This window comes from Arvicola amphibius, chromosome 2, assembly GCF_903992535.2.
Source record: "Arvicola amphibius chromosome 2, mArvAmp1.2, whole genome shotgun sequence".
Lineage (NCBI taxonomy): Eukaryota > Metazoa > Chordata > Mammalia > Rodentia > Cricetidae > Arvicola > Arvicola amphibius.
In genome coordinates, this window is record NC_052048.2 from 76513722 (window position 1) to 76538398 (window position 24677).

The following is a 24677-nucleotide window of genomic DNA, read 5'->3' on the forward strand; positions in this document are numbered from 1 at the left end:
TTAGGGTCGATTAATGTTCAGTTGTATGATGCTAATTGTTGAATTTGAGTCATTTTCAAGAAATCACAGAACCTTTGTGCCTTAGTATTTGTACAGCATTGCCAAGAATGGAATAACATATTCTTTTTGATAAATTCCTCTCATTAGTTTCAATTATTTGGAAAAATTATGGTAAGCCACGAATTTTTATTATAAAATATGAGTAAGGAGGCAGAGACAGGCAGATCTTTGTGAGTTCGAGGCCAGCCTGGTCTACAAGAGCTAGTTCCAGGACAGGCTCCAAAGCTACAGAGAAACCCTATCTCAAAAAAAAAAAAAATTTCGTGTGGCCTACCTCCAAAATCTTTCCTCTTTTTTATAGTGTGGTTACTGCTTTTCCCCTTTCAAAAGAAATCACTAGAACAGAGCACTAACACAAACCAACATTCAGAAGTTAAAATACTTTATTATAAACATTTTCAGAATATAAACTAATTTTGTGTGAAGACTCTGAAACTTTTAAAACTATATGTAAGATAAGATTATAATGTATTTTGCTTTCCAACCCAGGAAATACACTTAGATCTAAAAAAGGTTATCTAAATTGCTTCATAGAGAAAGTGAGCATAAAAATATGTGACTCAAAACTAAAACAAACCCAACCAAGAAACAGATTCCACAGTCTGTTAATCCTTCAATTTTAAATAAATGATCTCCCAAGGGAAAATAATTCCACTACCACAGCAATTGGTGAATAAAGCAGAGTCACTCTCTTATAGGGAAATTCTATCATATGTAAGAAAAATTAATAGAGCTTTTAGAAAATAGAAAAGTAATCATGTTGGAAAACAAGCATAGTAAATTCTTCATGTTCACTCCATTAGAAGTTGAGATCTGTCCACACACGAAAGTGACATGAACATGAATGCATATAACCAAGCTCTTCAGGTGTTCTTTCAGTTGAACCTCAGAAGTGACTAAGGAGCTTCAAAATCCAAGGATAGACTGGTCCCAGAGCATCTCCTCCTCTGTCCTTTCTTCACCTTGTTCCTTTTTCTCCTTTCTACGCTTACGGTCCTCTTTCTTAGAGGATACATCTCGGCTTTTTCTTTCTTTTCGATTCTTAAGTTTTTCTGTACTGTCCTGCACAGCTTCTGTTTCTGTTTTTTTTCTTTCTTTGGATGCTCCTCTGTTTGTTTAAATCCATTTCCTCTGAACTCCTTTTCCTCTCATGTTTGGGCCATTCTTCCTCCTTTTCTCTGCTCTCCTCTAGATGTCTTTTCCTCTTCTGGTGCATTTGTCTATGACTGGCTTGAGGGTCAATGGTACTGTGTCCTGAGTAGAGGTGTTTGTGAACTACAGACTCTACGCTGTATGAACCACAATTGTATTCTTGATGACTAAGGTTCAAGGGGACTGGTTTTCCTGAGAAGCCATCCCTGGTGAATTGACAGTAGCTCAGAGAGTCTAATCCCAGATTTCCATGAGCTGGTAACCACTGGGGTAAGCGATCTTCTGTCTGGGAACTACTGCATGATCTTGGGTAGGCATGGTTGGTTCCAGATGGGAGTCTTTGATCAAACATCCTATACCTGGGCCTGGAATCAAACTCTTCTCTGTACTCACAGCTTTCCAAATAGTCCCCTCTCATCCTTCTGAAACACGTCTTTGGCTCTAAGCCTCTGGCTTTCTGTACTTTAATATAATCTTCAAGTTCATCTTGAAAAGAGTCATATGACTTATTTGAATGCTTCATTAGGTTGACGAAAAGGGAGTCTCTGTAGAAAAGATGGGAGAAAAAAACTAGATTATTTTGTTTTGAAAAATTCATTGTTCTTAGAAAGGTTAAAATAACAAAAGACCAAATAAAAACCTACTTCAACAAGTGCTAAATGTTTTGAAAATATCAAAGAGTAGTATCATGATTGTCAAATACCTCACAAACCACTCACAAATAACTTCACTATTCTTCTACACCGGGAGAAAAAGTATAGAAAAGAGCTGACACATGGGATGTTTTCATTCAACTAAAAATGTAATGCTACAGGTATGTGTGAATCACATGTCTGTGGCAGTGCCCTGATCTAAATGTTAGATAATTTCTAAAGCTGTGATGACTTTGTTTCTTGTATTATTGTTTTCTAAGTAACAGAACCACAATGAAGAAACTTAATCTTAAGAATCCTGCTTACTTAAATAAACATATATACTTACCTGACTACAGTACTCTAAGGCTTACTAATGGACATTTGTGACTGAGGAATGGTGGAATGATAAATTCAGCTACAAGATAAGAACTACTCTTAGGGATAGGGTGAGGGAGGAGGAACAGAATAGAGTGCTATGGCATCTGTATAGCACTTGGATTCCCCTCTATTACTTCTGACTGGTACAAAGGCATTCTAGAATGCCTTCTGGTTTGTTCTCTCCAAGAAGAGTAAGTATGAGGTGGAAACAGAGGAGGAACTGGAGATGGCTACAATATGGACAAAATTCATGAGCAACATTTCAGAAGAAACTTACACATACCAGAATTTTTGATTTCTTTTCTTGCTAGGAGGAAACAGCAACTATTCTTAATACTCTATTTTCCCTATAAAATTAGGAGGCAGAAAGTAAAACCCCATGTACAATTGAATATTCCTTTCCTTTAAAAAGTACAGTCCAACAAGGCACTCCAGAGTCACAACTGACCAGTAATTATTCTAAAAATGGGAAAATGGCCTAACTGAAACCTATTTTGGTGAATTAGAAAAATTAGGTGCCATTTTAGTTTGAGAAACATAAAAACTCTGACTAGGATAGTAACAATAAACATGATGAGACAAGGATATAATATTTTGATACTTCAGAAGAGTATATATACAGTCAATAAACACAGGAAAAGATGCTACAGATCATTAGATATAAAATAAGTCAATTAAAACCACAGTGAGAGATTGCTACACATTCACTGGAATGACTGAAAGACTTGACAGTGTTTGGTGAGGAGGTGGAACAACTGCAATTATGACCTCTCTGGAAGGAAATGGTAAAAGGTACAATCATTCAGAAAACAGTTCGGCAGATTCTTTTTTTCTTCCTAGTTTTTTCAATACAGGGTTTCACTGTGTAGCCCTATCTGTTCTGGAACTAGCTCTTGTAGACCAGGCTGGCCTCCAACTCAGAGATCTGTCTGCCTCTGCCACCCAAGTGCTGGGATTAAGGGTGTGCACCACCAGCTTTTTTTTTTTTAATTCAGCAGCTTCTTAACCAAGTAAGTTACATATACACTTATGCAATGACCTAGTTATACCATTCAGAGACATTTACCCCAAAGAGAAGGATGTCTATATAAGACTTAAACATGAGTGTTTATAGTAATTTTATTTTTAATGGTCCCAGAAAGGAAAAACAGAAACAAAAAACTAAAAACACCCAAATGTAAACCAGTAAAGGTAAAGCAACTGATGGTCTAACTACCTAATGGAATAAACATTATCAGTGATTTAAAAAAAAAGTAGAAACAGTCCCAGCACCCACCCACTGACAACTGGACAAAGTGGATGAACCATGGAGAGACACTATGCCAAGTAAAAGAAGCTAGTCCCTAAAGATCTCAGATGACACACATGTGAGTGAAACCTTACCATTATCAGGTTGAGAACTTAATGGTGAAATCTGATCATATTCAGTCATTAACTGTGTCAGTTTTTCAGTATGAATGCTCCACAAAATGAAGTTTACAACAACCAGGGAGCTAAATCATGGAGCAGAGATTACATCTATTTTTGTCTAATACTCAACTCTCATTCATCTGAAACCAAGCACAATTTTGTCGCAAAGATTAAACATTCATACCCACACAACCAACATATATCAATCTCCAAAGTTCATCTTTACTGTTTTGCTGAAAATTTGAAACTATTTTTACATTTATTTATTGTGTGTGTATGCATGTGTATACATGTATAGAGGTCAAAGGACAACGTGCATGAATCAATCATTTCTCTCTACCATGTTGGTTCTGGGGATCAGGCTCCAGAGGCACTGGACCATCTTGCCAGTCACAAAAAAACTTATTTTCGTTCGTTTCATTTTTGAGACAGGGTCTCTCCTCTCTCTCTCTCTCTCTCTCTCTCTTCTCTCTCTCCTCTCTCTCTCCATAGCCATTAGTCCTGAAACTCACTCTGTAGATCAGGCTGGCCTCAAATTCACAAAGATTCACCTGTCTCTGCCTCCCAAGTGCTGGGATTAAATGCCTGGTGAACATTTCTTTTTTTAAACCCTGAAAAATACATTTTGATAAAGAATGCATTGTACCTAATATTATCCTTCTTGTCCTCCATTTTGGTTTCTCCAGAGTTACTTAGCCCTGCAGGAACTCCTCTTTCCAGTATATTTAATCCCCTAGAGACCTCTTCGTGCTGACCCAGTGCCTACCTAGTTCTTTTCTATCACCTACCCATTTCAGCATTCCTTGTAGTCCATTCATTTATGACACCCACCAGCTTGCAGAACCACTTTCAACTAGGGACCCCACAGTGGCCACACAAGGCTGGGATCTCAGGTCAGTGCATTGCTTTGATCATTACTCTCAAGTCTCTTCTTGCAGTAGATGAGAATCAACACAGAGAGCCATGTGTGGACAATGTGTGGAGAATGATAGATTTTGAAGAACTCAGTCCTAAACAGGATGTCTTCATTAAACTCCTATCTTTAAGGTTCAGGGATCAATGTGGAACAGAATACAAAAAGAATTTAAGAGTCAGAGGTGATGAATGACTCCAAGAAAACTCCTAGGAGACAACAGCAGGATAATGCACATATGAATTCAGATTGTGACAGCATATACAAGATCTGGATAGGTTCAAGCCAGATGGGAGTCTCAGCACTGAAAAGGGAAAAGTGGATACAAAGTTCAAGCCATGTAAAGATGGAATATACACAGATCTGGATTATGTGTATTATTGTGTTTTCTTTAAAAATTTTGACTGTGAAGGGGCTAAGTACAGAGAGACATTTCATTGTATGGGCGGCTAAGCTAAACCAACATATATGTATTAAAGCTATCTCAACTTCAAAATTTGGGTCTAAGGATTTGTTGCTTTGGAAAAGAGATTCTTCTTTTGTTTCCACAGAAGGTAAGAACTTGTGAATTCCTTCCAGACTAATGTGGTTTGATAGACCCAAGAGCCCTTGAAAAGTCACTATGAACACCCCCCAAAATTACTCTGTCCAACAAAAGCAAAAAGCAGTTTGAAAAGAACTATGCCAAAATTCCCAAATATTGTTTATAAATGTTTGTTTACATTTCAAGGGTGGGCATGCTATAGAGAATACTTTGCATTGGTATGGATCTTGGTTTATTGAAGCAAATTTAGGTCAATTTTGTTACATGTATATATCTGCTCTTGATTAAGGTATTGCGTTTGTGTAGTTCATTTAAAAATGTAAGCATAATTAAGAAATACAGGTTAATAGATAGTTATCTATAATAGTCAAGCTTGTAGTCATGTTAGGTTTTCTAGATAGATATATTTCAGTCAGATAATCTTCAATAATTTCAAAGATCTACAGAACATGTCATTTAAATAACTTAGGACTTTTCATGACAATGAGACACATCTGCTCCTGGCATCACCAATCTACTTCAAGAGGATAATGGGCATCAAAGAGGCTCCTTATGGAGTTGGTTAGCCATTTGGGCAAGAAACTGCTCTTGCCTGAACTGTTGACTGAACTTGTAAGACACGCAGAAAATGACTGACTGCTAAAGCTGCCTAAAGAAGGTGAGACAGTCCTTTGGGGTTCCTGCTTCATGAAAGAGTCTCCCAAATATCTTGCAGGACAAAGAAGAAAGTGACTGACAAATTGTCAATACTAGTGGAACTGTCTTTGAAATCTCCTGTCTCATGGGAAAGTCTGCTGGATACCATGGGCCTGTAGGCTGAAGATGGTTTCTGCAATGTTACAGAAGAACTTCGGGTGAGCTTCCAGGCAGCAAGATGTCTCTGTCAATTCTAGAGTTTTGGAAGTTGCTTAAAATGCACTTCCTGTTAACTTAGGCAATATTATATCCTTCTATGGTCTTTGATGGAGTTGAAAAATAGTTATAATTATAGTTTTCCTTAGTTATGATATAAGATAAAGTAGATATAAATATTGTAACTGTAATTATTGGTTGATACCTGTCTTGTTATATGTAATTTTACTATGTTAAAGTTAAAACCTTCCTTTTTATTTAAACAGAAAAGGAGAAATGATGTGGGAAGTCCTTCTGTCTACGTGTTGCTTTTATTGGTTAATGAATAAATGTGTTTTGGCCAGTGGCTTAGCAGAATAGGGCAAGGCAGGAGTTCCAAGCAGATAGAAAAGGAGAGAGTAGGTGGAGTCAGGGAGAAGCCATGTAGCAGCCTGCAGGAGACAGAGGCACCAAAACCTTGCCGGTAAGCCACAGCCACGTGGTAATACAGATTAACAGAAATGAGTTAATTTAAGATATAAGAGTAAGCCAGAAATAAGCTTAGCTATTGGCCAAACATTATTGCAATTACTACAGATTTCCACATGATTATTTTGGGAGTCTGAGCAGCCAGGAAACAAACATCCTCCCTCAACAGTTCCACCCCTAAAACGCTATTTATTTTTTAAAATTTATTATGTATACAGTGTTCTGCCTGCATGCATACCTGCACCCCAGAAGAAGGCATCAGATCTCATTATAAATGGTTGTAAGCCACCATGTGGTTGCTGGGAAGTGAACTCAGGATCTCTGGAAGAACAGTTAGTGCTCTTAACCACTGAGCCATCTCTCCAGCCCCCTAAAAAGCTATTTAAATTGATACCTTCTTGGAAAGGGAAAATTAGTTTTCTCCAATGGAGTGTCACTAGGTATATCAACCACACTCCAGGGCAGTTTCCAGGTCCATGAGTACTTACTTGGCCAACACAAAAAAGTCCTTTTTTTTTTTTTTTTTTTTTTGGTCTTGCTTCTCCCTCCCTTTCCTTCTGTGTGTGTGAGGGAGAGAGAAAGAGGGAGGGAGGAAAGGAGGGAGGAAGAGAGAACATGAAGTTGACAGAAAGGTAGGGAAGATCTGGAAGAGGTTAGGGGAAGGGAAAAGCATGGTCAAATATAGTGTACTAAACATTTTAAATGCATTATCACAAAGGTGAGATGGCTCAGTACTTGCCGCCAAGCCTAAGGATCCGAGTTTGGTTAACTCATTTGGTAGGAGAGAACTGACTGATTCCTGTTGAGTTCAATTCTCTCTAACCTCCACATATTCACACCTCCCCACATTATGATATTGGCTCAATCTGTATGTTTGTCATAGAACTACAAAGACCCAAGAGTTCAAACCCAAAGATCGTATGCAAAGACAAGTACATTAGCATGTGCCGATAATTTATGAATCCAGAATTTTATTACTATATTGAGTGTTTTAACTCACTCAGAATGTCTAGCATTAAGAAAACAACAATAAATTCTATCAAGGACTTTGGGGGGGTATGCATTGCTGGTAGAAATATAAACTTGACCAGACATTATGGAAATGTGTATTAAGGCTCTTCAAAAACCAAAACAAAATAAAAAACCAAAACAAAATTAGAACTACTGTATAACCCAGCTTTCCCACTTTTGGGTCTAGACCTCTACAAGCCTAGTCAACAGCACTATTAGCAATGATTAGGCTACAGAATCAAGTTACCCATCAACAGATAGACAGATAAAGAAAATGTGATATATATTGCACAACAGAATGTTACACAGCCATAAAGAAGAATGAAATGCTGTTTGCTAGAAAAAGGATGCAAACTAGATATCATCATATTAAGTGAAATAAGCTAGGCTCCTGAGCAAATATAGTGCCTCTTATTCATAGATCCTAGAGAGTACATTTAAAGGCACACATACACTATCTTTTAAAGAATATATATATTTTTCTTTCTATAAGTAGGCAAAATACAGCCATATGAAAAATGAATAACTTCAGGTTAAAAAAAGAAGCTCAAGTGCTATATGGGGCTACAAGACTAGCCCTCCTGCTGCTGGAATGATGCCATGGTTGGATTTTAGTCATCACAGAACATGAGGAAGTGAGCCAGTGATTCTATAAAGATGTCCTAACAGTCTTGCACTATCTACCTCCAAACTTTTGTAAGAGAGGATCTAACAGGAAATAATCTCTGAAAGAGTTTAAAACTGTCCACATAGTAGTAACTAAAATGTTGTTACAGGAAACACCAAGAAATTAACATTTATGAGTATAAATGATTTTTCTTGAATTTATATTTATCTACATTGAGTATTAACTTACAAAGTTATAAAAGCTAATTTAGAAATTTTAACAAGGCACAAATTAACAAAAGTTAAAAGAATTAAAAACATTTTCAACACAATTCGAATGTTAACAATAACATTTTGATTACCTGATATTTTTCTCGAGAATTATAATAAACACAGTTGGATGCCTGCTTTTACTTAATTCTCACAAATATGGCAAACAGGGCATTTTGCAGGCTTAAGAAACAGAGTCAAAGTGACTCACCCAACAATTAATGGCAAAATTGAGACCTGAATCCAAGTCCCCTCAACCCAAAGCCAAGAAATAACTATAATCTTTAATAACTTTATTCTCAACTACATATTGAAGTAGGATGTAGTTTCAGACACGACTACTAATGGATAAAACCAGATGAGGTGGTTGGCAAGATGGTTCAGTAAAGGGCAGTTATTTCATATTATCTGTTCCCTGGGAACAAGAAAGGTGAAAACTAACTTCAAGTTGTCCCTGACCTACCCTCTATGCTGTGGCAGGTATTCACCCACAAACGAAATAATGTGTGTATGTGGGAACCACTTAGATGAGGTCCTTAAAAACAGCACAACTGATTTTTGTTTTATTAAAATAATGGACCTAGTACTCTTGCATCCAAAATACCAAGTTAGAGAGACCAAATGTATCCAGGTCTCTGAATGTTAAGAAGCCAGCGTAGGAAAAGACTATTGTACACAGATAGTAGTGTTTAATGGCAACTCCTCCCCAGGACACCATTATACAGACAAGATACAGAATGGAAGCCACACCATATAAAGGAGAACACTGGACAGGGACTCAGACTTCATGGACAACAGTGGTTCTCAACCTTCCTAATGCTTCGATACTTTAATACAGTTCCTCATGGTGACCCCCAACATAAAATTATTTTCGTTGCTACTTCTTTACCATAATTTAGCTACTGTTGCGAATCATATATAAATTTATCTGTTTTCAGATGGTCCTAGGTGACCCTGTGAAAGGGTCATTTGAACCCCCAAAGGGATCTTGACCCACAGGTTGAGAACCACTGATGTACAGGCATAGCCCACCTATCTGAGAGTCACAACTCACTGGGTCAGTATCTTCATCTATGACTGAGAGGCAAGCCCCACTAAACAGTTCACAGCTCTCACTTCCTGGGATTTGAAGCCTCTATTTAAAAGGCTTTCAAAGGTAAGACTACACCTTTACTGCAGTGGAAACCACTGATGAGGTAGATACAGCAGAAGTAGTGTGGGGGGGAGGGGGGGGAGAGGTAAGCTTCAGTTAGAAAGACCTGAGTTAAAACTCTAATTATCCAAATGTCAGCACATTATTTCTTTTCTGGGTCAGTGTCTTCATCCATCCAAAGAACAATAACATCTACCATGGAGGGTTCTTAAAAGGATTAAGTAAAATGGCACAGATGAGGTTTATCTGCTACTTGTAAAAGCTTCCAAAAGATTGTCTCTTTATTTCTAACCTATCTCAAATGAAAAATATTTGCTTGTTCAAATAACAGCACCATTCCACAGATGTCTTTTTTAAAAACCTGTCTGCATTCATTCCTGGTGTCTATGGAGAAAATAATGGAAGGCAAAAACACTGGAGGAAGCTGTGTTTTCAATCTTCAGTTAGCAATATCATTTCATATAGCATTTCAAATTTTAATTTCCCAACTGCTTACAAGGTTATAGTAAAGCTTTTTGCCCATGTCAGTTTTAACATGAAAACATTAAGCAAACCTAATTTTTAATATGGTAATTTTCTTTAAAACCTTAAAAAATTACATTTATTGTGTGTGTCTGCGTGTGTTGGGTGTACAGGCTAGAGCAGATGTGTGGAACACAGGGTATAACTAATTGGAGTTATAACTAATTGGAGTTGGTTCTTTCTCCTTCCACCAGATGGATTCCAATGATTGAACTCAAGTCCTCAGACTTAAGAGGTGCAAATCTTTATCCACTGAGACATCTCTCAGAACTCATGGCCTCAAATTTGCAATCTTCCTTGCTTCAGCTGTAATTACAGTGTGTGCTATCACACCTGGATGTAACATTCTCCTGTGGTTCAGAAAATATCACTCTAAATGTGAAGTCCCTGGAAACCAATGACTAGGCCTCATGGAAGCATTCGGGGGCACAATATTGAAATATGGACTAATATTGAACCTAGGCACCTTTTGGTAGCAAATAATCTCAAGAAATGAAGTCAGTTTTATGAGTCACTGATTCTAACCTAGGTAAGCCCTCCATATACCTGTGTTCCAAATTTTTTGATTCAATTATTGGTTAAAAAACATGTTTATAGCAAGGGAAGACTTATTTTCCTTGTCATCATTCCCTAAATAATACAGTCTAACTATTTACATAATATTTACACTGTACTGGGTCACTGAGAGTTCCAAGTAATCTAGAGATGCCTCAAGTATAAAGGAGAATGTATAAAGGCTATATACAACTACACTAATTCAGACTTGAACATTTTTATATTTTGTTACAAGAGGTAGGGGTTGTGGAATCAATTCCCTGCAGATAATTAAATATGACTCTATACCACTAATGTTCTATGAAAATCACAGGGAGGAACCACATACCATCTTCACCTGTGGCAGGCAACCCCTACAGTTGGTATAAATGTGATCATATAAATTTCATCAAGCCGTAAGACCGTACAAACTCCTCAAAGCTAATTATGTTGTATACTAACTTTTAGGACTTGAGCTAACTATTCTTTCTTCATAATAAATCTTGCCTCACTTTATTTACATGGTCTACAGTTCAATCTAAAGCACCTAACAGTTGAAATTTAGTTTACAGATGCTTACTAGTTTATGAGCAGGACTTTGCTACAGTTTGACAATATATCCCCCAAAGCCCATGATGGAAACTTTATCCCCAGTACAGTGTTAGATGAAGCCTAATGGGAAGTATTTAGTTCATGGGGTTATCACCTTAAGATTGGATTAAAGCCAGTTTTAAGACCTTGAAGTTGCAAGTTTGATTTTCCCCACACATATACTCCTGCCTTCCTCCATGAACATGGAGGCTTTCACCAGAGGCTGTTTGGTATATTAAAATAGAAATCACTATCCTCTAAAACTGAGAAATCTTTTAAATAAAATAGTGTGGTATTCGGTTATATCGACATAAGACAGACTGAGACAAATGCCAATTACTTAGCACCAAAATTGTACTTTATATGCAAGCATTTAATTTTGGTGTTTGAGACATAGTCTCATCACTTAGCCCTTGAGAACATGTAACTATTCAGGACAGGCTAGCCTTAAACTTGATAACTTCCTATCTTTGCCTCCTGAATACTAGGATTATGGATTATATGCTAAAATCACTGCTTTTTATGTAACTACTTAAATTTGGAAAGTGGTGTTATGAAGAAATGTCCATAGCGTATTAAAAGAAAAATATATAACTTGTTTTTTTTTGTTGCTCTTTTTTTTTGTTTTGTTTTGTTTTTTGAAACAGCATTTCTCTCTGTAGCTTTGGAGCCTGTCCTGGAACTCACTCAGTAGTTCACTCTGGCCTCGAAATCAGAGATCATTTGCTTCTGCCTCCCGAGTGTGTCCTGGTACTTGCGTCTGAGAAAAGCCCTGAATGGTATTTGCTGGGAGGAAACTTATCTTTAAAATAGCCTTGCCGGGCGGTGGTGGCGCACGCCTTTAATCCCAGCACTCGGGAGGCAGAGGCAGGCGGATCTCTGTGAGTTCGAGGCCAGCCTGGTCTACAAGAGCTAGTTCCAGGACAGGCTCTAAAAAAGCTGCAGAGAAACCCTGTCTCGAAAAACCAAAATAAATAAATAAATAAATAAATAAAAATAAAATAGCCTTTTAAGATGTCCTGGGCCAAAGATTACTAACAGTAAACAAGGCCCATATCTAGGAGACATAGCACCCTGAAGAATGCCATAAAAGCTATATAATTTCCTAGGGTACATGGATATATTCTCAACCTACCATGTGAAATGACCCAGTGAATCTCACTTAGAAACTACCCATTATTTTGAGGCAGAGATAGAAGTTTGAAACAAGGTCTGAAACATCTTTCACTTCCCAGACCTTACTTTATTTCATTTGGGTTTCTAGATGAACTTATCATTGAATAATTACACATTCTTAATTATGTATAATACCGCTGACTTATGGCAGTCTGATTTGGTGCAGTCTTATATGTTAGTTATATTTTATTGAAAATAACTGGGAAAGCATACCTTGGATGGGGTTTGTTACATGTATCTGTACTATAGTTTTAAATTTTGCAAAAACGAAAATCTCTATTTATGCTGGTTATCTTCAAACTAAGCCTGACTTCGGCACCAGTATGTAGATTTAAAAGGTTAGCTTTAAAATGTGTGCTCAAAGAACTGTTAAGTCAGAAACATTTTAGAAAGAACTTCAATATACTGTTTTGCAATTATAGTTGTTTAAAATTATGTAGTTTAGCTACATTTGACTGTAAAGTCAGAAAGGTAAAAGGTTAAATAATGTAGTTTGCACAACTTCCCTTGACTCCAAATTAGTGCACACAAACTGACCATAATGATACTGACTCTTCTTGGGACAGGATCTCACTGTGTTCAGGTCAGCCCCAAACTCCTGAACTCATGAGTCTACTCATCAACTTCCTGCTAAAAAGTTTTACTAGTCCTATTTTGAAAATAAACACGGAGCTGTAATGACTGGAAGTAGAATTCTTTTGTAATTTCTGGAGCGCCTTCCTACCATGGCCTTAAACACAGACACATACAGAATTCCAAGCATCACCTTACTTTTTTGTCTTCCAGCAAAAGTGGAAATTAGAAGTTTGTTTGTTCTAATAACTATTCAAATATTTTCTTCTAAAACAGGGTCTCACAGTACAGTCCAGGCCAGCCTTGGACTCCTGAGCCTCCAGCCTCAGTCTTTGAACACTGGAATTACAGGCGTGCCCAGTTCATCTTTTTTAGGGGGTGGGAGGAGGATAGGACAATCTATGTAGATCAGACGGGCCCCAAACTGAAGAAATCTGTTTGAACATCCCTGCCTCTCAACTGTTGGGATTAAAAGTGTGAAACATCATACCTGGTTCTAGCCTACCTTTTATAACTATCAAAAATAAAAATATATTGAGTCCTAAACCAGGAAGGGTGGTACATTCCTATAATCTCAACACTAGCAAGGTGGGAGGATTGGGAAGGAGTTACCTTTAACAGTAACTAGGCAACTTTTTTAACCCTTCTATCTTTGTTTTCTCAAATCTTACTGATTGTGATCTTAACTCAGAGACTTTTTTGAATGTCATCAAATGGCCATTAAGAGTCCTAACTTCCATGCGTTATGATTACTGTCCCAGCACACAGCCACACCATGGAAGAAATACAATTAAGACTGCTAAAACCAGTTCAAAACTGTAAATCACAGGCCTTCAGAGTTTGGTTAGTGTAGGGTTCCTCAGTCTTAACAACACTGATGCTCTAGTAAAATAATGGTTGTATATGTGGGGGCTGTCTCATGTATTTTAGAATGTTTGTGGCATCTCTGTCCTATACCAAATATATTATCTATAGCATTTGCTTACCATGTTCTTCTGTCCAGTGGCAACAAGTAACAATGTCTATAGACATTGCCAAATGAATGAATGATGGGGAGCTTGGGACAGATACATTATTGGTTGAGAACCACTGGGCTAATCCAATTCAAGTACCCCACTCAGTAGATGACCTAACCCAAAACCATAAAGTATAGGACTTTTTCAGGGTCATATACTTGCAGAGAAACTAGCAATAAAACTTATTCTTGGTGAAGACTCCTATCTCACTAAGTCTCTCTCTTTTTAACCACCTATAAATAGTAGAGGTTACTGCTAAACAGATTATCACTTAGTCTTTTGCACATATTAGAATCACTGAAAAGTGAAAGGAAAGTAGATGTGGAAACTGGTAGGAAAGTTGTTTTTCCATGAATAGTTGATTCTAAATCATCCTATGATCTGACCTTAGAGCTAAAAAGAACTATAGTGTTGACACCAATATTGGTGACAGGTAGGCTGTTTTAAAGGCAAAATAAACAAACAAAAAAATTAATTTGGGGCCAGGCGGTGGTGGTGCCTGCCTTTAATCCCAGCACTTAGGAGGCAGAGGTAGACAGACCTCTGGGAGTTCAAGGCCAGTCTGGTGAATTCCAGGACAGTCAGAGAAACACTGTCTCGAAAAACAAAAACAAAGAAAAATCTCAGGATATTCTAGACTGAGTGAAGATACTTACTTTATTGTAACAAATTTCCAGTAACATTGGTACTGAATGGAAGTGTTCATAAAAATGTTTTAATGATACTGCTATTTTACTTCTGTCATTTTCCCAGAGTGAATTGTTTTTTTTTTTTTTTTTTTTTAAAAAAAAAGGGCATAAAATACTGATAACAGCCAAACAATGGTGTTGCATGCCTTTAATCCCAGCACTTGGGAGGGAGAGGCAGGTGGAGCTCTGTGAGTTTGAGGCCAGCTGGTCTATAAGAGCTAGTTCCGGGACAGGCACCAAAGCTACAGAGAAACCTTGTCTCAAAAAAAAAAAAAAAAAAAAAAGTTACTTTTAGTGTTATGTTTAGAGATGTTCTAGAAAATGGTATCTAAATTACCCTGCAATATTCTGGCTTCTGTTGTCTTTCATGTTGAACACAAGGAATAATAGAAGGTAACACAGCAAATACTAAAAATGTTTCTGGGTGTTTTACCGAAATCTTATGCATTGGGGGACCAAGTGCCACGATATAAAATTATTTCCAAAACTGCTTTAAAGAGTTCCTTCACAGGCGCAGGCTGTCTGGGATAGCCAACAGATTTCTGTATTTTGGTAAATGTGTTGGTGAGACTATCAAAACTCTTCAGACCTCTATCCATATAAAGTGACTTGACCACGATTTCCCACGGTCCCTAGTAGTTTATAAAGCTCTGGCTGTCAAGTCTCCTGTTTATTTTAGCCTTCGCCTGATGACAGGTGCCTGGACTCTGTGTCTGTGGTGCTCAGGGCCTCAGGTATGTTAGACAGGAGTTCTACCTTCTACCCATAGTAGAGATTACTCATTTAAAGTTATTTACTTTAAAATGCTTACAATTCGACCTCCCTACCCTTTCCTTAGTGAGGTAGCGTCTCACTATGCAGCTTCGTCTGGCCAGGAACACTTGGGTTGCTCAGGATGGCCTTTGCCTCTTCCAGTGCTGGGGATTAAAGGCGTGCAGCACCACACCCAACGGCTCTTTCCCGTCATTTTAAGCTTATTTCCCACAACTCAGCAGTGTCTGTTTCAAAGACTACAAAACTCACTTCTCTGAGGTGTAATTAGGATGGCAGAGGCACCTTCCCGGTGTCTGTGGGAGGATAGGCGCCCGACTTCCCTAAGTCCCAGATGGCAGGAGCAGTGACTAAGCCTTTGCAGTCAGTCTGTCTACCTCAGCTCGGCCTTCTCTCCTTACCCAGTTTCTTTTTAAAAGGCCCAAGTCAGCCCTGAGCAGCTGAGAACGCAGCTCGGCTCCGCCACTGGGCAGTAGGTCTGGAGCCAAGCACTGGTTCTCACCACCCTCACGCTGGTCCGTACACACTAAAGCTCCAACCGCGTCAGGGTACGTTGGTGCGTCTTTTTAAACTCGTCTTCCAGGGTCTCCGAAGCCTAGAAAAGTTTCAGGGTGATCCCCTCCACCTCACCTCGCCACTTCCTTGAGCAAACGTTCAGCCTGGAAGCTCCCACGCTCACTTCCGGAGGCCCCTACTTCCCTACCACCTGTCCCTAAGTGGCCTGCCGTGAAGTGTCCTCTCCGCAGCCACCGACCCGAGGCTGCCCTCGGGGGCGGGGGGTGGCCTGAAAACGGGGCGTCCTCACGGACCCCCATTTCCCTCGGCCGGGCCGCCTCTTCTCCCGGCCCCCTCGGACCTCGGCTGGCTCGCCAGGCGGCGGCGTCCCTCGGCCATGGCGCGGCGGGTGCCAAGGGGTCCCGAGGAGAGAGGCGCTCCGAGGGCCGCCGGGCCGCGCCCGGGTCGTCGGCCATGTCGCAGGCGGGGCCCCCGCTCGGCCCTCACCGGGCCGCGGGAGTGGAGGGCTGAAGCTCGGGCCGCCCCCGCCGCCGGGCGGGAACTCACCTTCTCTGAGGCAGGGGCGAGCGTCTACAACTACTGTCCCCCTCCCCGCCAACAACGCCGGCCGGGGGTCAGAGGCTGCGGTGGAGGTGGCGGAGAGGCAGGAACGCCGCTGCCGCCGCCGCCGCCTCCGCCGCAGAGCAGGCGGGGTGGGGGGGAGGAGGCGGAGACCTAACTTCCTGAGGGGAAGTCGCCGCCACCACCCGCGGCTGACTGGACGACGCCGGCGCCATGGCGGCGGGGCGCGAGGACGCGCGTGCGCAGCAGGGGGCCCCGCGCGCCGGCCACTTCTTAGCCCCGCCCTCCATGCCCGCCCCGCCCCGCCCCTTCCCGCCATTTCGGACTAACCGGCTTTCGGTGTCCTTCCTTCTTGCCAGAGTGTGTCAGGAAGCGTTTGGATCCATCGGCAACGTATCTACAAAACGCACACTACCCCTGCTCATGATACATTGCCATCATAGCCCGTAAATTCCTTCTTCCTCTCAGGTTATGCATGTATGTACACAGTACTCTTCAACGCACGCCCGGCATGACCATCTGATTATATCCAGTCTCTCGCCCCTAGATCTCTCCGTTTGTATGCTCTTTCCTAAATATCACACACAACATACACGCTCCCATCTAATGGAGACATCTCACACAAACACCGCTAAAGTATGTTCAGGTTGTGTTTTTTTTTTTTTTTTTTTTTTTTTCATTCTAATTATTTTGTGTGGTATGAGGTGAGGTTGGGGCTCTTTTATGCCGTGTGAACCCCAGTGGTCAAACTCAGGTCCTGGGGCTTGGCAACACTCTTCTTTACACAAAGAACTAAGTGTGTGTTAGGCTGGTCCCAAACCAGTGACTGAAGGGTTAATCACCTAAAAGCCTCAGGTGGACTGAGCAGCTCAGAGTTGACTGAGGAAGTTTCCTGATAAGGCGATCCACAGGTACCACTTCCTGACTGCAGGGGAACTGACCTGCAGTGGAATCTTCCATCCCCCCCCCCAAAGCTCCCGTGCTACAAACGGGGGGGGGGGGGCGACCACATGCTCCACGTGCTCTTAGTCTCACTCCCCCGAGAGCCTGCAGCCCTCCTTGTAGATTAAAGAGCAGTTCTGTTCCTGAAGATGCCTCTCTTCCCCTCATTCCCAGTCGCCAGGTCAATCCCCCATCTCTCTCAAGGACTGGAATTACTAGGGTGAGTCAAAGCTCCCCTGGGATTTTTTTTTTTTTAAGACTGTGTTTCACTTACAGACCGTCCTGCAAAAACAGGATCCTTCTGCCTCAGACTCCCAAGTGCTGGAACTATAAGCACCTTTACCCACTGAGCCATCTCGAAGGCCCTCATTCCTGTTAGTACTACACTATGGTGTAACTCAACATGTCACATTTGCTTTCCTTCCCGATAAACTCCGGTGGAAGGATCACCTATCCTATACACAGGCGAGCCATCTGTTACTGAATCCATGCTACTTTAATAACACAGGGACGAGAAAGAACATGAGGTTTCGATTGTGTTGTAATTAGACAGAATATAACGGGCTGTTTATGTGAGTACTTGATGTGTACATGAACTTTTCTTCCCCCCACCTTTTAAAATATTTTTATTTTTGAAATATTCTTTATATATAAAAACTTGCAAATAAATAGAAACATGATGTTCTCAAAGATTTGTTTTTAAGCATGTGTCTCTGTGTGTGTGTGTGGGGGGGGGTATGTTTGTGCACATGTGTGGGTATCCACGGAGGTCAGAGGCATCAGATCCCTTGGAGTCACAACTGGTTAAAAGTGGTCTCATGTGGATGTTGGGAACCTAACTGCAAAAGCAGTACAAAGCTCTCACCACCTGAGCCATCCTTCTAGCCCCTCCCTTATATATTTAGCGCCCTGTTTATTCAGTCTTTGCACTTTCTTTTTGTGTCTCTCACATTGCTTACGAAATGAAAGAATGAGCCGGCAAGTGTGCTCGGAGGCCGCGAGCTCCTCCTGGCCTGTGTAGTGTTGCTCAGCATTTTCTATCACTCTACTCTACAGGGTCTGGCAAACCTTTTCTGAGGAAGGTCAGCAGTAAGCACTTTTGGTTCTGCTGGTCATGTGTTTTCCATGGGGTGTAGCCTGCCATTGTGCTCAGAATACAACTATAGAAGACAGGTGAACAAGGGAGTATGTTTGTTTTCTGATAGTTTATATTTATAGTAACTGAAATTTAAATTTTGTCTAGGTTTTTTTTTTTTGCCACAAAATTCACTTGATTTCCCCCCCCCCCCCCCATCTCATTAAAGATAGTAAAACTGCTTTTAGCCCACAGGAGTGAAGAGCCCTAGAGACTTCTGTTCGAAATGAACTTTGGCACCAAGTAGAAAGGAAGTTGAAGGGTTGTCCTTTTCACAAAAGAGTAGAAGCAACATAAATGCCTGCAGCTCCCTTGCTTTGCCACCAGATGGTAATCTTTGTGAGTACCTAGCTGAACCTGTGGGTCTTTGGCATAGGGGACATAGTTTTTCCAGGGTGAGGAAGCACCCTATATTCATTCAGATACACTAAAAACTTATCACAAACCATATTGGTAATTTTCCCCCTTTACTTCTGACTTTCATACCTAACCATCCATAGTCCCTATTTTTTTTGTTTGGTTGTTTGGTTGTTTGGTTGTTTTTTTTTTTTTTTTTTTTTTTTGATTTTCGGGACAGAGTTTCTTTGTAGCTTTGGAGCCTTCCTGGAACTTGCCCTGTAGACCAGACTGGCCTCGAACTCACAGAGATCCACCTATTTCTTTCCCTTAGCACTCCACTAAGAGATGTTTACTGTATCATAAAATCATGTTCTAGGTGTCAATTCCCCATGCCAGATTTGTGTACCCAGAATCAACCTGCATTTTTAGCTTTCACTAACATAGTGGGTACAGTTGGAGGGGCAAAGAGCTGGCCACTTTCTGCCTTCTAATGTAATTCTTCTTCTCAAACATATGAGAACGAGCCCATTTACACATGTTCCTCTGCAAAAACACAAATATTAACTCATTGTAAGTTAAATTTCATTGTCTTCTCAATCAGGGTAAACTAATTGTTTTTGATGTGAGTTAGTAAATGAGACTTTTTCTGAATTTCATTTCAGATTTGTTTGTGTCTGTTTGTTTGTTTGTTTTGAGACAGGTCTCACTGTGTAGTCCTGGCCAGCCTGGAATTATCTATGAGAAATGGTTAATTATATTTACTGTAATAAGAGACAAATGTAGTATTTTATGTTAGATTCCTATTGATGAAGTAACAAATTGCTACAAACTTAGTGATTTAGATACAATTGTCTTATAGTTCTAGTAACAGAGGCAGAAACGGGATCCCCTTTTCAGTAGGGCTGAGCTCCTTCTGGAAGCTCCGAGTGAGAATCTCTTTTCTCTGCCTAGTTCAGTTTCCACACGTCTCCTGGATTTCTTGGCTCCCGACTCACCCATGCACTTGGCAGTGTCTCTCTGACTCTGACTCTCTTTCCTCCATGGTTATCTTCTCTGTCCTCGCTCTCTTCATGTGAGGATCCGTCACTGTGATTACAGTGGTCCCACCAGGATAATCTCTTCCCTGAAAGATCCTAATTTAGTCACATTTGAAAAGTTCCTCCTGGCTTATGTCACAGCCATTTGCTGATGCTTCGGCTGAATAGCGCAGATCAGTTTATAAAGAATGCACTTTCCGACCCATGATTCTGGAGGCTGGGGAAGTCCATGATCAGGCGGCTGTGTGGAAAAGACCTCTTGATGGTAGGACCTTCTGCAGAGGTCCAAGGTGGAGCAGGACTTTGAACTGTGGGACAGAGCTTTGCCGCTCATGTCTTTCCTCTCATGAAGCCACAGCACTGACAGATGAAGGTCTCCATTATGGCCTCATTTAACTTTAATTACTCTCCGCAGGATGTTCAACTACTACAACTGGATTGCGTTTACGTCCTCTGTATACCCCATGAGTCTCTTTCAACATGAATTTTGGAGGGCTCTGGAAAATATTTGTAAGGTGGGATGCATAGTTCTGGGGATTTGAACTTGGGCAGCTTCTAAAGGCCATATGTCTCCCTACCCCATAACTGTACTGTGATAAGATGAATGGCCACAGACAAAGGTAAAGCTCAGAACCTAATGTTTTTGTCTTTCACCTCAGTCTCGGGTCAGGTAGATTTCTTACTTGACCATGGCTTAGGCTGAACTTGTCCCAGTGCAGCATCTAGAGTAGGTTTGTGTCCTTGCCAGACAGAGTGTTGTCCTCAGAACAGTTTCCACAAAGGTTGTGGTTTATAGAACAGTGCTGATACCTGGCACTTTCTGGAAGCTACTGAGTTGAAAACTCCTTCATACTTTTGTTTGCACCCTCTTAGCATCAGGGATGTTTAGTTTTTTGGTTTTTATTGTCTTTCTTGTTCTTTGAGATAGGGTCATACCATTAAGCCCATGACCTCAAACTCACAATCCACCTGCCCTAACCTCTGCAGTAGCTGGTGTGCTAGTCTGAATGAGGATGGCTCCCATAGGCTCATGTTTAAATGCTTGGTTCCCAACTGGTGGACTGTTTGGGAAGAATTGGGAGGTGTGACCTTGTTGGTGGAGGTGTGTCTTTGGGGGGTCAGCCTTTGAGGTTTCTAAAGCCCACACCAGGTCCAGTCTCTCTCCCTCTGCCTCTGTCTTGCAGATAAAATATATACTGTCAGCTACTGCTCCAGCGCCCGTGCCTGCCTGCCTTCCTCCTACAATGCTTTCTGCCGTGAGGGTCATGGAGTAACAAATGCTCTGGAACTGTGAGCAAGCTCTCAAGCTAAATTCTTTCTTTTTAGTGTCTCTTCACAGCAATTGAACAGTGACTATGACAGCTGGAATTACAGTGGGTATCCCCATAGCCAACCCTGATATCTACCTTATTAGGAACTCCTTTAAAAGGCCTTGCGTTGTTTTGCTTTTCAGGATGTATCTGGAATCGCTGAGACTCTCTAGCTCCTGTGTTCCAAGCATCAGGACATGCTGTAGAACAGGGGGTTGCCTGTGTCTCTCCTCTCACTGCCCAGTGGAGTCTGCCAGCCATGTTCAGCCTGCACTCTTCCCTCTGCCTGCTTCTCCCTTATATCGACAATAAAAATCTTCTCATACTTTAGGAGTATTCGTGCCCTCCTCTTTTTTTCTTTCTTATTTGTTTTCATTTAGTTGTGTTTTCCGACACTCGAACTTTGAGGGTCAGACTCACACCATAGCAATCTAGAATCTACACATAACTCAGAAGCTAAACGTACTACGTAGAGGCCAAGCCACAGTGCAGAATCTGCACGGGCCTTTCCCTCAGACTTAGTGAGATCTACCTGCTGGCCAAAGAGTAGTGTTCCAAGTCCACAGGGTTTTAGGATGATCCCTATAGTGTCCTCCCTCCTGGGTGGCAGAGCACGTTGGCATTTTCCTGGCAGTAGACATCTGCTTGAGGGGAGTTGGGTAGAAAGCTGGGCATGGGTGCTGTTACTTTCCAAGTCTGCCACCTCTGTATCCATTACCATCAGTGAACTCTAAGAACAGGGCACCCCTGACCTCCATGCCATGGGGTGCACTGCTGTGAAAGACCCGGAGACATCGAAGAGAAAGATGTTCCTTGAATCTTAAGAGTTCTGGTATGCATATGCCAAAGGCCCATTTTGGTTTCTGCTATTTATTTCTTGCCATGGGGAGAGACTGGGTGGGGGTGGGGCAACGGGCCCATCTCACTCGAGAAAGTCTGGGCCTGACAGCTGAAGGTCCCAGAGCAGCCAGTATTACCCTGCCTTTTTCTCTGTCTATTCCAGTTGTCAGCGTTTGATTGACAGAGGCATCTGGAGGCTAAAAATATCCTACTGACCGAGTGCTCTTGATTTTAACTCAAGTTGAACACGACTGCAGTCCAGAACACAGCACACGCGGGGATTATCTTCACACAGGTCTTCAAAACCCATCAGGCTTCACATCAGGACCACACCAGCCTTTGGTCATTTTCTGTCTTGGTATCTTTTCTGGGTAGTGAAAGAGACCTTTGTCCTCACTCTGTCCTCTTGCCTTTTCCCTCCAGAAACCGTGGTGGAGGGGGAGGTGAGGGCTGCACTCCAAAGAGGAGTAGGGAAGGGGAGGTGGCCTGTCCATTTATAGTCCTGCTCTTAGGGACGGTGAAGGTGTTAAATAGCAGCAAGGACAAGAGGCTTGGCTCAGTGTGAGCTACCCACTCCGCGGGCCTGACAGACTCTGAGATGACAATAGGCAGCATGGAGAATGTGGAGATCTTCACTTCAGAGGGCAAAGGCAGAGGTCTGAAGGCCACAAAGGAGTTCTGGGCTGCAGATGTCATCTTTGCTGAGCGTGCTTATTCTGCAGTGGTTTTTGACAGGTAAGGCATGCGGGGAGAGGCCTTCTCACTGCTGGTTTACAGATGCAATCTCTCAGATTCTGGCTCCCAAAAATCATCAGGGGAAGGAATAAAGTTCAAGGGGTCCTTAATTTGTAATTAAAATTTTATTACATTTATTTATGGGTGTGTGTGTCTTTGTGTGTAGAACACACACATACCGCGGTGTGGAACATATATTTAACACAGTGCAAGCAGGAAGGCCAGAGGATAATTTTCAGTGTTGGTTTTTCTCCTTACCATGTAGGCTCCAGGGACTGAACTCAGGTGGTCAGGTTTGTTTGCAAGCGCCTTTGCCAACTGAGCCATCTTGCTGACCCTTCAGACTGTACTTCTTATAGATCTCTGTTGGCATTTCTTTTCTGCAAGGAGTCCTTGTCTCTAACTCTCTATGGCAAAGCTGAGCAGGCCCTCTAGGCACTTTATCCTAATCACAGAGAATGTGGCTGAGAGGCTGTGCTGGGGTTGGATGGGTGCGTGTGGTGCAGTGGGAAACATTTTCTTACGCAAAACTCTTTAGTTTTTTTGGATATATAAAAGAGGCTAAGTGTCTGTATAAACCTGTTAGAATATAAAACATTTGCTGAAACTAGGAAATTAGTTCTAACTATAAGTAACATAAGAATCCATTTACTTCCAAATATTAGAGTCTTGCCCAATGTCTACCTCAGGGGTAGCTTGTGCTTTACTTTAAATCAACTTTTTCCAGAACATTCTTACATTATTTCATACATTGATTTATACTGAACAAGTTGGATAGTCACAGTTTCATTGTATTTTTTTGGGAAGGGATTGGTTTTATAAAAATGATATCATGCTTCAAGGTCAGATTAGAACTTTTTTTCTTTAAACAATGTTTCTGGGTCTATCTTTGTGAGGATAGTAAGTCTACAAATACCTCATTTGTTCTTATTACTTTAAAAATTATGTGTGACCCAGGCGGTGATGGCACACACCTTTAATCCCAGCACTTGGGAGTCAGAGGCAGGTGGATCTCTGTGAGTTTGAGGCAAGCCTGGTCTATAAGAACTAGTTCCACAGGCTCCAAAGCCACAGAGAAACCCTGTCTAAAAAAAAAAAAAAAAAAAAAAAAAATAACTAAACTAAACAAAAAAACCCTCAAAAAACAAAAATTGTGTTTGTGTCCCTGCATGTAAGCGTACATGTGCCACTGAGTACACGTGGAGGTTAGAGAACAATTTTCTGGAGTCCGTTCTCTTCCTCCCCTCTGTGGGTACCAGGGATTGAACTCAGGTCTATAGCTTTGGCAGTGGGCACCTTTACCTGCTGAGCCATCTTGCTGGTCCTGATACATCTAATACATCCCCAAACATCTAGTTATTTTAACCATGTGTAGAGCTTTCCATATCGATCCCTGAACTACATGGGATATCATGTAGCAATACTGCTGTAAATATTCCACTCCATAAGTATATGTACAACATTTTACTCATCTATTTTCAAATCAAGAGACATTTGATGGGGTCCTATTTCTCATAAAATCAAACATTTATGCAATTAAAATGCATTCTGGTGTCCACAGGAACACAGTGTGATTCTTCTCTAGGCCATCAGCAACCACAGGTACACAGTGTGATTCTTCTCTAGGCCATCAGCGTACTCAGGAACACAGTGTGATTCTTCTCTAGGCCATCAGCGTCCACAGGAACACAGTGTGATTCTTCTCTAGGCCATCAGCGTCCACGGGTGCACAGAGTAGTTCTTCTTTAGGGCATGTGACTAGAAGGGACTTGCTGTTTTCAGCTTTAAAGGGGTCTGTTAAAGTTATATTCCCATTTCCCTGCAACCCTGTCTACACAGAACTATCGAATACTTAAAAATAAGCAAGCAACTCCCCTACATAGTGATTATATTAGGATGACAGCATTTTCTGAGCCACAGTTGGAGTGACCTGTCTGG

General features: G+C 41.2%; 2 protein-coding genes across 3 annotated transcripts in view; one reads left to right on the forward strand and one right to left on the reverse strand.

Annotated features, from left to right (window-relative positions):
- Positions 1–425: 425 nt before the first annotated feature.
- LOC119808291 (lysine-rich coiled-coil protein 1-like) lies at positions 426–16555 on the reverse strand. Its single transcript, XM_038320728.1, is given in 3 exon segments — positions 426–1147; positions 1149–1757; positions 16387–16555. Coding segments are annotated over 2 exon segments (768 nt in total). The 5' UTR covers positions 1736–1757; positions 16387–16555; the 3' UTR covers positions 426–966.
- Positions 16556–22602: 6047 nt separating this feature from the next.
- The window catches only part of Smyd1 (SET and MYND domain containing 1), a 52290-nt gene continuing 50215 nt past the window's right edge, over positions 22603–24677 (forward strand). For both annotated transcript variants that reach the window (XM_038320108.1, XM_038320109.1), the window contains exon 1: positions 22603–22739. In XM_038320108.1, coding sequence (XP_038176036.1) covers positions 22603–22739 — 137 coding nt within the window. The remainder of the gene's footprint in view (positions 22740–24677) is intronic.